Consider the following 15,036-nt stretch of genomic DNA (forward strand, 5'->3'; position numbering starts at 1 on the left):
CACAAAGCAATTGCATAACTGGGACACTTTTGGTGCAATCCCCCATTTTTACTGCATTTCATTAAAAATAGTGTTGTGATATATGATGGCTTTAAAGACAACATATTTTATACAGCACTAAACAAAAAGAAAATGTTTATTTGGTCCAGCTGCAGGTGGCTGACCAGTTTTTCAGTTTCACTGAACAACATTCCAGTAACATTTGCAAAATAATCTAGAGGCATCCTTCTACAACATTTCTTAGACCCTCCAACAGTTATCCCAATAAACTATTTCTGGAGTTACACAGAAAAACAGACCCAAAACCTCATCTAGACCAAAAATTAACTAAGATTTTATTTCATTTTTTCTTTTTTTCACCTGTATCAGCTCAACAGACCCATTTTCTAGGTTAATCACACACATGTGAATACATGCTGGAATCTCTGAAGTAGAAACCTAAAAAACTACAGCAAGCCTCTTGCTACTAAAATGAAGACTGGTGAAATTACAGTCTTTATTCCATTATCAGAATGAAGGTATAGAAAAGGTAGAGTAATTTACTGTAACTATACTGAATGACCATCTTTGAATTAGCTATCCAGACCCTCTGTGGCGCATTTTTCAAAATATTTCAATGCCACCTCAATGGGAGAATTTCTGCTCTGGCTCTTAGAACCTTGTGAGATGCTCTCTGAAGTCCCTGAAAGAATGTTGTGGGGTGACATTTGCTGGTTTGTTTCTAACTGCACCACAGGACTATCTGCCTGATATAACAGTGTAACAGGATATATCAATTAAAAACATAACGTGTGAAGCATTCAGCCATTCTATGGAAAATTCCTGGTGCCACCTTCTTCTTCTACAGGTACAAGAAAACTCAAATGAATGAAGGACATTAGAACCCTGGCTATGAAGGGTTCTGTCACTCTGGTGACAGAGTTATGAAAAGCTGGGCTGTAACTGACCCCCAAAACAAAAAAATGGCAACTGCAAATGTCTAATCTGGCTAACAGCTAAATCAGACACCTCAAGATTAAAATGCAAAGGTTATAGTTACTGCACATACTGACCTCTCAGGAATTACAACAAGTCAGTGCAAATGGAAAGCTGGATCACAACCTCCTTCAGTTCAGCTAGTCTTTGTGTTATTAAAATATTTTTAGTTCTTCATGTAAAAGATGGTAATGTCATGTTCCCACTGATGGGGTACTATTTTAATGAATGATACTGATGCATATGTGACAGTGTCAAAATGAAGATGTCATTTCAAGAGGGAAATTAAAACATGTTTCTATTACTTTGAAACGGTTTTTGACTGTAATTTTTTTCTCTACGCGCATCTAACAATTCCCAGTGGAATCAGCAATAGCTGCCAAAATGTTTTCAGTATCTTGGCTCTGTAAGTTGCTACTACATATTTCTGAGTAGAACAACAATGCAATTAAAATTATTCTGTGTTCTAAATCTCTGGTATACAACCAAACAAAAATGACAATACATAAGGAGACTGTTCTCACAAAGGAATTTCCACACAGGCAAGTATTTCCTCAAAGCAAAAAACATTAATGATAGTCTAAGCACACACAAGTCTAATTTTAAGGGTATAACAATAACCACAGAAGTGCAATTATTGATATGTTCTACATGACATAGTTTTATATTCCTTTGTAAGATGGAGTCCTTATTAAATAACTTGAAAGCCATATTTTTAACCACATTTTCAATATGGAAGAGTAAACAAATTTGTAATACAAATCCTTTAAGGTGGATTAAGTTTGTTATGGGCTTTTTTTTAAGAAGAAGAACAATCATTTCATTCAAAATTAAAAACCACCCCAGAAAAAAAAAAAAAAAAAACACATGCTACATCCAAACAGACAAGAAGAGAAAAAAATGGTTAGAATGATGTGCCTTAAAGTTTTAATACTATCATTCATTTTTTTCTCCATAGCGATATCTGTCTTACTGAAAACTACAGTTTACAAGTGAACATTTCCAAACTACTATTTATACTTCAAAGTAGTCTACTAAGAACTAAGTAGACTACGAAGTAGTCTACTAAGAATGAAGCTGTGTTTGATCTGATACATGAATAATCTTTTGTAATAAAGAAAGAAGTAAGAGTGTAGCTGAAGTTCTGCAAGTGATGTGTAACAGCAGTTAAGCAGGATTAAATGTAGTTTAAGTAGCTCTTTTCATCAGTGGAGAGAACTCTAGGGAAAAAAGGTTCACTTGTAATAAACTATTACCTTATGCATTTGATGCATGCCTTCCTGTGGATAATCTGTAGGCCCCATTGTTGGCATTGGATGTGGGACACTGGGCGGACCAGGACTTGGCCCCATCATGCTGTGAACGGAGCCAGGAGACGGCCCTGGTCCTGGGCTAGGTCCCAGAATCGGTCCAGGTGAAGGTCCTGGTCCAGGGGAAGGACCAGGATGAGGCATGGTACCAGGATCTGTAGGCGTGGACATCTATTTTCTGTCTCCTTTTCAATTAGCAGAATAGCTCTAATAACAAAAACAAAACAAAAACAAAACCACAATTTCTATGTGACATTAGGGGCATGGCAAAAAAATTATTAAAATCTACTGGCAGTTGTTACACACACACACACACACACACATATGTACATACATACACATGCAAGCTGTCACCAGCAGAAAATGCTTACGCAATCCTTAACGTTGCCCATTAGCTTGATCATCCTTCTAAAAGCCCACTAGAAAGATAAGGATCCTGCTAATTCCATCAATTTCTGGACATTTGTATGGTAGCCACAGAACAAAGCAGCTGGTGTGCTATGAGAAACATCTGCCAGAAAACAGATGAACTGACTTGCTATCACCAGATGTGTCATGTGGGCCAAGCACAGCACAGTAATTACTAAAAGCAGGAAACAGAGTAGGGTACCTCTGTAACCTACATGTTAAACAATCTTTCTCTAAAAAGCTGTGACTAGCCTGAAACTTGTACTTGCAAAAATTCATGGTAATACAGTGAAAGCATTAAAAGGATTATTAAGACTATTTTCAGAACTTTTTGTTCCCTTGCCTGAGAGCACTGAGACATACATGGAGCCACCAGCCTGCCCTGGAGTGGCTGAGTGGGCACAGGTGGAGCCAGTAGTAGTGACAGGCTGGAACACAGCCTCACTGCCCCCAACCACCTCTTGATGAGGGAAACAGGTCCAGTGTGGAGCCATGACTGCAGTGAGCAGGGCTGGAGCCAGGGGAACCATAGGGGAGCACTGACACCCACTTGGGACTGGCAGCTTGCCCTAGAGCAGCCAACTGGGCATGAGTGCAGCCAGCAAGGACAGCAGCTGCTCCAACTCTCTCAAATGGGGTCCTAGTGAACGTGACCAGGGCACACTGGCAGTGCTCTCATATGACCATTTGAGAGCAGCCAAGAGAGGCAGTGAACAGACCCAGTAGCTGGAGAAGAAGGGCATTCTCTTATTAGTGAATGCTCCCTCAGGTATGGTTTTTTGACACACCACAGAGCTCATTCCCCCTGAAGTCACGGCACCAGCCATGTCAGAAGCCTCCAGCCAGCTAGACTACTCAATGGTAGATGTAGCTCTTCAGGACTCAGGCTGCTAGGAGTGCCTAATGCCTCTCCATAAGGCTGGGGCTGACCATCACTCCTGTCACAGAAGATGTGTTATTGTAAGCGAGCTGTTGCCAGGTTAAGGACCCAAGGATGAAGCGAAGAGCCTGTGCAGTACTTGTGAGAATGAGTGAGAGATTGACACGCTATTCTCAATGAGTCTCACAAGTCTCAAACCTCCACTGAAGAGAAGATGCAGGTGGACTCAGAACCCTACCAAGCAGTAAGGCAGAGGTCTCTTGAACACAAACACTGGAAGCTGGTCACTGACCACACTAGGCAGAACATTCTTCCTCCTGAAAACTTGAAGACAGCAAGTAGGACTAATACCATTTACAAGAAGTATGATGCCCTGGAATGGGCAGGACAGTCAAATGACAAGGTAGACAAAGGTCGTTCTGGGATGGGGGAACCAACTGTAGCAGACAGCCTGCCACCTTCATCACAACTGCCCCGTTAATTAAAAGGGAAGGGTAGTTGATACAGATGACACCCTTCTTCAGGGAACCAAAGGCCTGCTATGCAGACCAGACTCAAGCCATATGGAAGTCTCCTGCTTCTCATGGGCACGTGGTTCCAAAATTGGATGTCATCGGCAGAATCTGCTTCTTTTTTTATCATGGCATGGTCTATACAACAGTTGGTGTACCGATACCTGAAGGGATATACCTTTTACAGAGTGGAAGAAGGTTTCTACCTCAAGAGCTAGTAGGGCTCATTGACAGAGCTTTGAACTAGATTGGAAGACAGGAAGGGATAAAACCAGGCTTCCCAGTGATAAGCAATGGGATGGCACACCAGAACTTGAGGAAGTGTGATCATTCTATCTGCTCCATGAGGTGTAGCCTACAATGAATTACAAGCATGAGAAAGGAGCAAGGTAAAGTAGGGGTATAGCATCATTTATAACAGAGGGACAAGAATGTATGGTGCTTACAATTGGCAACAGCAGGATTGAGACTCACTGGGTTAAGATTAAAGTATAAACAAATAATGATGTCATTATGAGAGGCTGCTATAGATCATACAGGCACAACAATGAGATGAATTCCTCAAGTAATCAAGGGAAACCCTCAAATTTCTTCTTATGGCATAATTCAACCTGCCAGATGTTAACTGGGGAGACCACACAACTGGCACAATCAAGTCCAGGAGATTCTTAAAACACCTGGATGCCCCTTCATGGTTCAAGTACTAAGAGAGCTGGCTAGGAAAGATGTTCTCCTTGATTTCATACTTGTTAACAGAAAGGGTCTCAAGAGTGACATAGTGATTGGTGGCATTCTTGGTCTCAGTGCCTACAGAGTAATCAAACTCAAAATCTCTGACAGAAGGAAGAGTGCCAGCAAAACCTCAACTCTTGATGTGAGGAGAGCAGACTTGCTGCTCAGGGAATCAGTAAGGTAACCTGGGAAAATGCTTTTGCAGGTGCTGGGGTCTGTCAGTGCTGGTCACGTTTTAAGCACCATCTTAGGGCATAGGCAGTTCCCAAATGCCAGAAGTCAAGCATTTGAGGCAGAAGATGGCTTGGCTGAGCAGGAATCTCCTTTGAGAGGTAGAGGCAAAAAAAGAAGGTGTAGGCTCAGCAGAAGTAACGTCAGGTGACGTGGGAGGATTACAGAGATGCTGCTCACCACTGCAGGGAAAAAATTTGTCATGCTGAAGCTCAACTGGAGATGAAGCTGGCCACAATTGAGGGGGACAATTAAAAGAGGGGTTTTACATGCACTAATAGCAAAAGACAGTGGGGAAATAACATTGTCCTCTTACAGGATGAGGATGGTCACCTCACAAACAAGGACATGGACATGGCAGAGATGTTTAATGCTTTCTTTACCTCTGTCCTCAATGTCAGTGATGGATTAAGGGGTCCCAGGGCCCTGAGTTGCAGGACAGTGGCTGTGAGAATGATCAACTCCCACTTCCCTGTAAATCTATAGGGCCCAGTGGAATTCATCTGAGAATACTCAAGGAGCTGGCTGATGTCATCACAAGACCTCTCTCAATGATTTTCTAATGGACTTGGGACTCCAGATAGGTCCCAGCTGACTGGAAGCTGGCTGATGTCCCAGTTTTCCAGAAGAGCAAGAAGGATGAGCCTGGAAACTCCAGGCCTAGCAGTCTCAGTTCAGTGACTGGCAAAATTATGGAGAATACTATTCTAGGAGGTATTGAAAAACACCTGAAGGACAATGCAGTCACCAGTCCCAGCCGACATAGGTTCATGACGGAAAAGTCGTGCTTGTCAAAATTAACTTATTTTTATGACAAAGTAACCCACTTACTTGATCAAGGGAAGCCAGTTGATATAATCCTTTTGGATTTCAGTGAAGGTTTCAGTACTGTCTCTCGCAGTATTCTTGTGGACAAAATGTCCAGCACACAGCTGTGTAAACACATCACGTTATGGGTAACCAACTGGCTGATGGGCTGCACAAAGGATTGCAGTGAATGGGGTGGCATCAGGCTGGTGACCTGTCACTGTTGGGGTTCCATAGGGCTTCTCCTTAGGGCCAGTGTTCTTAAACACAGTATCACAGAATGGTTTGGGTTGGAAGGGACTTTTAAGATCATCTAGTTACAACCTCCCTGCTCTGCGCAGGTACCCCTTCCACTGGATCAGGTTATTCAGAGCCCAGTTCAACCTGACCTTGAACACTTGCAGAGACAGAGATCTTCAACTTCTCTCGTCAACTTGTGCCAGTGGTTCACCACCCCCACCATAAACAACTTCTTCCTAACAGCTAATCTAAACATACCTTCTTTAAGTTTAAAACCACTGCTCCTTGTCCCACCACTGTGTGACCATACAAAAAGTCCCTCTCCCTCATTTTTATAAAGCCCCTTTAGGTAGTTGAAGGCCACAATGGGGTCTCCCTGAAATATCCTCTTATCCATGCTGAAAACCCCTGCTCTCTCAGCCTTTCCTCACAGGAGAGGTGCTCTATCTAACCCTCTTCAAGGCCATCTTCTGGAACCACTCTAACAGGTCCAGGTCTTTCTTGTACTGGGAACCCCACAACTGGACACAGCAGTCCAGGTAGAGTCTCATGAGGGAAGCATAGAGGGGGAGAACCACCTCCCTCATTCTGCAAGCCACATTTCTTTTGATGTAACACAGGATGCATTTGGTTTCTGGTCTGGAAGGGCACATTGCTGCCTTAACTTCTTAAAAGACTTGGAAGAAGGATTTGAAGGGATACTAAGTTTGCAGATGATACAAAAGTGGGAGGAGCTGTTGACTCCCTCAAGAGCAAAGAGGCCCTACAGAGAAACTTAGAAATAGGAAGACTTGGCCATCACCAAAGATATGAAGTTTAGCAAAGCCAAATGCCAAATCCTGCACCTGGGATGGGGCAATCCTGGATGTAGACTGGGGAATGAGATCCTGGAATGCAGTGCCATAAAAAGGGACCTGGAGCTTCTGATCAATGGAAGGTTGAATATGAGTCAGCAGTGCCGTGGTAGCCACAAGAGCCAAGTGTGGCCTGTGGGGCATCAGGCACAGCATGGCCAGCTGGGCAAGGGAGGGGATTGTCCTGCTCTGCTCTGCACTGGGGCGGCCTCACCTCGAGTGCTGGGGGCAGTTCTGGGTGCCACAACAAAAGAGATATAAAGCTATTGGAGAATGTCCAAAGGAGGACCACAAAGATGGTGGAAGGCCCAAACCAGAAGTACCAAGGAGCAGCTGAGGTAATTTGGCTTGTTCAGCCTGGAGAAGACAAGACTTGAGGGAAGACCTCATTGCAGTCTACCTCATCTTCATTATGAGGTAAAGAGAAGGGACAGACTCTGTCACTGTATCTCTCTGGTGACCAGTGACCGGACCCAAGGGAATGACCTGAAGTTCTGTCACAAGAGTTTTAGGTTGGATATCAGGAAAAGGTTCTTCACCCAGAAGGTTGTTGGGTACTGGAACGGGCTCCTCAGGGAAGCGGTCACGCCACCAAGCCTGACTGAGGTCTCTGGCACCTGGTGTAGTTCTTGTGGTATCCTGTGGAGTGGCAGGAGTTAGACTCAATGATCATTTTGGGTGATTTCCAGATCAGGATATTCTGTGATTCTATGACCTGGTACCTTGGGATCCTGTTTCTTTGCAAGGTAAAACACAGAGATGCCTATGAAGCTTCTTAGTTCAAAACTCCACAGTCACTAAGTAGTCCTCTACAACCCCTCAACATGATCACAAAAGGAATCAACTTAGCAAATGTTCACAACTGCAAACACCATAGCTTCCTCTAAGAGGCCTATGTCTTGTATTAAGGACAACACACATTTCCATGCAACAAATAGTTTTTACATGTGTCAATCATGATATTGCAAAATCTAAGACTGACACTCTTACAGCTGAGTCACTATGTGCATTATAAGCGAAATTTAATCCATTTAACAAAGCAGATACCTAGCACCACTACTACCATCCCGAAGAATGTATACAGAACCATAACACAATCAATAATAAAAGTGTTATCAGTATACAGTATCCCAAAATATCTTATTTCATAAAAGACATCTACCTATACCTATGCATTAAAATGGGTATTAAAATCTTCCCTTCTATTCACCTATTCATCCTATTTCAAATTCAACTTGCAGTTCTCATAAAAACTAGCTCCAGTCTCAGGTCCATTAGTCACACTGCCATTTACAAATACATTAAACATATCCTGCATGCAAATTTGAAAAATGTAAAAATCTTTTTGATAGGATTGCAAGTGTCCAAACTATGAAAAACAGTAGCTACCAGAGGTGAATGTCTGCATCACTTGCACCAGACCAAGTCCCTTCATCACCTTTCTCTGAGTGAAGATACATCTCACATAACTGGGAATTGTCTTAAACAGATTTGTATTCAGATATTTTGTATGTCAGAGAACAAGAAAAAAAAAAGTAATTTATAAAATCTGTATCGGGGAACATAAAGTATTGGAAAACACTACTTAAATGCACTACTTAAATCCTGTCCCAAGATAGTCAGAGAAATAAAGAGACAAAGGAATTTTCTCTGGCAACAGTAGTCCACAAATTTTTTAAAAATGCCACTGACCTAAACCAGAACAAAGTATGGCCCTCCCAACTAAGTATCTGTTCACAGAACTCACCTGCTAAAAAGTTTATAGTTTAACATGTTTCAAAAATAGCTTAGTTTGTATTTATTAAGTCTGAGACTGTATTAAAAAAAAAAAACACAGAAATTAGACACCCTGCTCTCATTAAAATTCAGTAAAAGCTAGATATCTAATTCATTTAGGCCTTTATGAAAGTCTCATTAAAGTCAAAGCAAAAATCTACAAAAAGCCAACAGGTCCAACAGCAGCCAGGTTCCATGCAGATAGTATTGGTATTATTTTGGCTAAATTCTGGTATCTGCAATGAAAAAAGCAGTATGAAGCCAACTCCCTGCCAAAAGCCAGTGTTGACCTATTTCTTTGGACTGCTTTTTAATGAGTGGTGCCTGTTAGAATTAAAAAGCAAGGGGGAAGGAGAGGCAAAAAAAAGGTAAATGTTTCCAACAAATTACAAGACTATAGTGAAAAAAAAAAAAAAAACAACCAAAAAACATCTTATTGTTCTAAATGATACGACTCTTGGCCCTGATTCTTGAACACATTATATGTTTAGTTGTTTTTCAAGTGTCCAATCTTACAATTTCCTCAAAATACTCACTGGAATAGTATTATTCACATGACTTCAAAAAGGAAGGGTTTTTTTTTTTCCTGAACTGTAATCCCTTACCACCTCTTAGATCTATTTACATCAACATGACCAATTCTTTTTTGTGAACAGCCCCAGAAGAACCACTGGCAATTGAATTAGTTGTGGTGAATCACATGGTTCTTCCTGTAGTCTCAGAGAATTTCTCCACCTCTGCTGGACATAACCAGAGCTAAGACAGGGAAATAAAAAAGGCTTCTATCATATGTCTGAGTAACTTTAGCCAGATCCAAATACAAACAGCCACAAAACAAGAGCTGAAGATTAAGGGAGACTTAGGATCTCTGCTCAACTATTTCTAGATCAAACAGTTTAGGACAGTGAATATCTGCACTGTGAACAATTTTCAATAACAATCTCTAAGCATAAATGTTTCTCCACTATCATTTTATATACACGTATAAAGTTTTGTAGATGTAACTAATTCCCTGTACAATATGATCTTCATCAGTTCAATGTTTCTATTACACACATTTTGGTATAAACCTGCTACAAACCCACAGGTAACAAAGGCAGGGATTTTTTTCACATGAGGAAATATTAGCAGATCCTAAACAAAAACACAGCAGGTAAAAAACCATTTGCATTACTTTGGAATTCAAGACCAGCTGTACACCCAGAAAGATCCAGGGATTACAGACTGCTTTGACAGGGCACAGACCAAGTCTAAGAACAGATGCAGCAGTAAGTATTTTAAATTCTTCTAGCTAGTTCCCTTCACCATCCAATATAACTTCTGCCTTTCCTCTCAACCTAAACTGAACCTCAGCCAGGATGTTTTGGCCACATCTCCTGCCTTGGATATGCAGTGGAAAGTAATGAAACTATATCGCTTAGAGCTTATGAAATACGGACCCACACAACAGCCACACAGACACTGCAAAGCTGACTGTAACTTTGTCTTCACAAGAGAAATAGTTACAATCTACTTCTCCCCACACATTTCCAACGGCAGTCATGATTCACAGCTGGCTTTGAAAAGATAAACTGTAAAGTTGTGATACGCTATAGGCTACAGGAGTTATCTTTATTATACTACCATAGAAAACATAGAATTATACTATCAGTGATTTGTATTACTTGCATAATCTGCTAACTATAATCAAATTAATATGCTCAAAGTAGAAGAACTGATTAGTAATGATAGCTCATCATCACTAAATAACTTATCATACTTAGAAGCAAAACAGTGTTTTGGTATTGTACAACTTCACAGGACATTCTGCATTACCTTTTATCATGATTTAACTACTGTCATTTCATTAAATGACAATTCAATCAATAAACAGGTTTACATGAAACAATAAAAAATCAGTGAGAAAACTCAAATCTTCAACTAACATATACCAGAGTTATTAGGTCACGTAAGAGAAGCCAAACACTAACGGAGATCCTGCCTTTGCATGCTCATGTATGCCATGTCACTGTATCTTGAAAATCTTCTGCAAGGTAATCTGTAGTTTAAAATACAAACCACAGAACCAGAAATGCTGAACCTTAATTACTTATCCAGACACCTAGGCCAGAAGAAAAAAACCTCTGCAACACTCTTTTAGCTGCATGCCTAGCTCTACCAGCTGCATGTCTAGCTCTTCATGTCTACCAGAAACTGTTGCAGGCATCCCCACAGAGCTCGCAGAACAGGTGGAATGCTTACTCCAGAAACTTCATTGTGGAGTCACGTAGTATAAGAGAGAGTTTACTTTAGGATGATAGTCAGTACTCCTCACCTTGAAATATTCTTGTAGAAATTCTTACTCCTACTGCATAGATATTTCAGTTTTACGTAAAGTTCAACTTTTCTCAGCCGCTCTAGCTTATAGCTTACCCTCTCAGGAAAAACTAACATCAGCAGCAAAAAATTACTTGTTAACAGCTGGGAGTTGAAAGTACTCCAGACTGTCAAAAGGAATAAGCACAAATCGGAGTGAACACAAGTTAGGCTAAGCCACACTGCCAGACTTTACTGTGAAGACACTACAGCATAGACGTATGATCCTTTCTGATAGCTTTGCTGCAGAAGACAGTAGCCTTTGGGAAAAGGAGAGCAGATAGCTACAGTCAAAAGTTTAATTGCCATCAGACAATGTCCAAGATCAATCCCACGTTTGATACATATGTAGACTCCACTGTAAATTTCAGGCACAGAAAACTGATACAGGACACTACTGAATGGTCATGGATTAAGTTTCCATACTGTGAGCTTTACAACAGGTATTAACCAGAGTTATTGAAGACTGTCTTCTCATTTGTTCCTAAATAAAAAGCTGTAAGAGATGCAGGCAGAAGGAAAGGAATGCACCATATTACAGACAGGCCTTGGCTTTACTAGAAAAGAAGAGAAGGAAGAATCAAGAAAATTGTTTTAATAAGTTACTTGTATTTTCTGTAAAATACAAGTTTTTCTTTTTAAATACAAGTTGTATTTTCTGTAAAAACAAACTCATCATTTTAACATTTTCTCCACTATCCCACCTCTAAATGACCCACCTAGGTGTTCAAACTCTGAAGTGATAAATAGGAAATATTCTCTGCCAACTGGAAACAAACAGGAAAATGTTAACGCCTATGAAGTAATGACTTCATACACGTGTCAGAAACAAAGAAAACAATTTTCAGTGTTAAGTCTTCTCCTTCTACTGTATTTACAAACTATCAAAGCTGTGTTTAAGAAAGCTTTACTTCATTCCCTTATTCATCCTTCTCTATTTTATCTTGGAATTAAGGCATGAGCTTTTCTCTAATGCCAATTTTATGACAAGTGATCTTTATGCCAAAATTTTGTGTTTACTATTCCAGTAGAGAATCAAAAAAAAACCCCAACCTAATCTGATAAAGTCCAAAAGCGATGGAGGTCCAGGAAACACCTCTTACAGATAGGGATTTTTGACAGAAGCAGGAAACACACAGAAATATAATAGACATTTTTATGAGTAATTTACAAAAATATTCTGCATCATATAAAGAATGAGGAATTTCCTCCTGAAAAGAATCACTTGTAGTTCACAGCAATATTACTCATCAGGACAACAAAAAAACAGAGGTAAAATGTAGACATTTTTTCAGTTGCTACTGTGCACATTTTGACCTTAACTTCAGAAGTCCAACAAAAACTGAGAAAAATATAAACGGAGATAGTAATTTCAAACACACCTTTGACATGAATATATGTAATACAGGTTTGCAAGCTGAATGACTTTTTCTCCTGTCAATTTTCAAGCCTCAGTTGTTGGTGGAAGCACTTTTCAAACTTGACAAGAAACGTTCATAGACTACTTCAGAAATGAACAAAAGAGAAGATCTAAGACTGCTTTGAACACACGCTTTTGGCACATGTTCCATCCAACACCACAGAAATACCAGTCTTAAAGCTAGAGAAATAATTCGTGAGAGAAATAGTGTTTTTAATGTTTTTACTCTCACCTCTGGCAAGTCCACATATGCTGTATGATCCAGTCTAAATTTTAAAAGGTCACTATCTATACAGTCTTTTTGCTTTCTATTACTGATATATATATATAGATATAGATATAGATATATATAGATATATAGATATAGATATATATACACATAAAAACCTGCCTTCAGGCAAACCTATCCTTCCGACACACTACCTTTTTTCCTTAGAATCACAAAAGAACAAAAGAAACAAAGTCAAAGACGGTAGTAGGGCAATTAGATTCCCAAAGAGAAAGTGTGCCCGTATTTGCACAACAATAGTAACTTGCACAGAGGAGACTACTCCACCCCGAACAAGTACCTGGTTACACTACCAAAGGAATTAAATTCTGGTACAGAATTGTGTATCGTTTGGGTCTTAGGGAACAAGTACCTGGTTACACTACCAAAGGAATTAAATTCTGGTACAGAATTGTGTATCGTTTGGGTCTTAGGGTCTGTGGTTAAAACCACTTAACACTTCAGAAAGTTAAAGCAAGAGAGAATGCAAACGGAACAATGCCGTGTCACAGACCCCAGCTCAATTCTACAATGAAAGCATGCAGAACACAGCGGAAAAAAAACCCGACCAAACAAAAAAACCGAAAATCCAACAACTTTTTATCTTCAATTCTTCAGCTGGTTATTTACTTGTATATTCATATTCACATAAATATTCATAAAGTATACCCTAAAAAGAACAGCGTTAACCTAACATTCGGTAAGTTCGAATATCAAACATATTAATCAGATACCAAGAAAAAACAAATTCGGTACGATGTATGTAAGTTGCAGGCACTTTTACACTCCCTTTACTTGACCCTAACGCTCAGGGAAAAAACCAAAACAAGAAACAACCCAAGCCAATCGTTAAACTGTAACTTCAGATCGAGTTTAGTAGAGGTGTAACTTTTCCAGCCGTGCGCAGTTTGTAGTCCCACCATTATAAATTCAAGAAGGGAGGAGACGACGCAAGAAACTCCATTTCTGCACCGTGAACACAAGAAGACCCGCGGCGGAGGACCAGCGACCCTGGAGCTCCGTGGGGCGGCGGGGCAAGGGCGGCCGCTCCCTCCCTCCCTCCGCGGCAGCACCGCTGCTCTGCCCTCCGGTGCTCGGGCCCTGCAGGACGGGCGGCGCGCAGGCCTCGGCGCCGGGCCGCCCGCCGCTTCCCCCGCGAAGGCGCCGGGGCGGGCGCGCACAACCAGCAGGGCCCTGTTTTCCCCCCTCTAGCCGTTCTGGAAAGTTTTCTCCCCGGCCGACAAGCTGTAAAACGTCCGTGCCTGGAACTGCGGCCGCGCTGCTGCCTGCCTCCGCCCCTCCATGAAGCAGCGGGTGCGCTGCTGACGGCGCTGCCCGCGCACGGCCCCGTACCTCGGCCGCAGGCAGGCAGGCAGGCGGGCAGGCGGGCAGGCGGGCGGGCGGGTGAGCAGCCGGGTCATGCCTCAGGGCTGGGCCGGGCCCGTCTCCCCGCCTCTCCTTCCCTCCGCCACCATGTCACGCCGACCAAACATGTCTGTGCGCCTGTGTGTGGCGGCGGTGACTTCCTGATCCGCCGCCGCTTATACAGGCGGAGGGACGAGAAAGGCCACCCACCCACTCTCCTATCCTCCCCCGGCCGCCGCCGCCGCTGTCTCCCGCCTCTGCCCCGCAGCGGCCCGGGGACGGGCTCCGCTGCCCTCCGGCCCCGCCCGGCAGCTGGCTGCAGCAGCGCTATGCTGCCCACCCCCGCCTCCGGCTGGGCACAGAACTTTTCCAGGTGCCAAACACCGCTGTCCCCTCTCCCGACATAGAGGCAGGCGAGCCGCAGCTACCTGAGCATCCGCGCGCGTTTGCATCCTCGCTCCCGCCCGGCCGGGTTAAAAAAAATAAATTTCCGCGCACACCGGAAATAAAACGCTTTTTTTTGCTTGGCAGGCGATTCCAAAATTGTAAGCGCATGTTTTGTGCTACTCTGCTTGGAGGTGGGGAGGAGGAAGGGGGCGAATTTCTGCAGGGAAAACGGGAGGGGTACGACGACATGCAAGCTATTTTTGGAACACCTTTACAGCAGGAGTAACTGCACAGTTAAAAACAAGAGACCGAAAAGCAACAGGAGCCGCAGCCCTGTTGGGCTAAAGTCCAAGCCCCCGCTCCTTCCCCCTCCCCGGTGTTTGCAATGTTTGTGACAGGCACGCAGCGATGATCCAGATCATGGCCTCCCTGGCCCTGCCGGGGAATGCCGCTACTCTCCTCGCAGGCGAGACCGCTTCCCCATGCACCATGTTCCTCCCCCCGCCATGCCTCCCC

General features: G+C 42.5%; 1 protein-coding gene across 3 annotated transcripts in view; it reads right to left on the bottom strand.

The window, feature by feature from the left end:
- SMARCA2 (SWI/SNF related, matrix associated, actin dependent regulator of chromatin, subfamily a, member 2) overlaps positions 1 to 15,036 on the bottom strand; it is a 117,806-nt gene that overhangs the window by 101,936 nt on the left and 834 nt on the right. The window contains exons 1-2 of one of the 3 annotated variants that reach the window (XM_054002915.1): positions 14,562 to 14,590; positions 2,232 to 2,492 (exon numbers count right to left, since the gene is read on the bottom strand). In XM_054002915.1, coding sequence (XP_053858890.1) covers positions 2,232 to 2,456 — 225 coding nt within the window. In that variant the 5' untranslated portion in view covers positions 2,457 to 2,492; positions 14,562 to 14,590. Of the gene's footprint in view, positions 1 to 2,231; positions 2,493 to 13,688; positions 13,828 to 14,561; positions 14,591 to 15,036 lie in introns of those variants that run through there. The other 2 variants (XM_054002916.1, XM_054002914.1) reach the window with 2 other exon arrangements.

The sequence above is a fragment of the Vidua macroura genome, chromosome Z (assembly GCF_024509145.1).
Source record: "Vidua macroura isolate BioBank_ID:100142 chromosome Z, ASM2450914v1, whole genome shotgun sequence".
In the NCBI taxonomy this organism is placed as follows: Eukaryota; Metazoa; Chordata; class Aves; order Passeriformes; family Viduidae; genus Vidua; species Vidua macroura.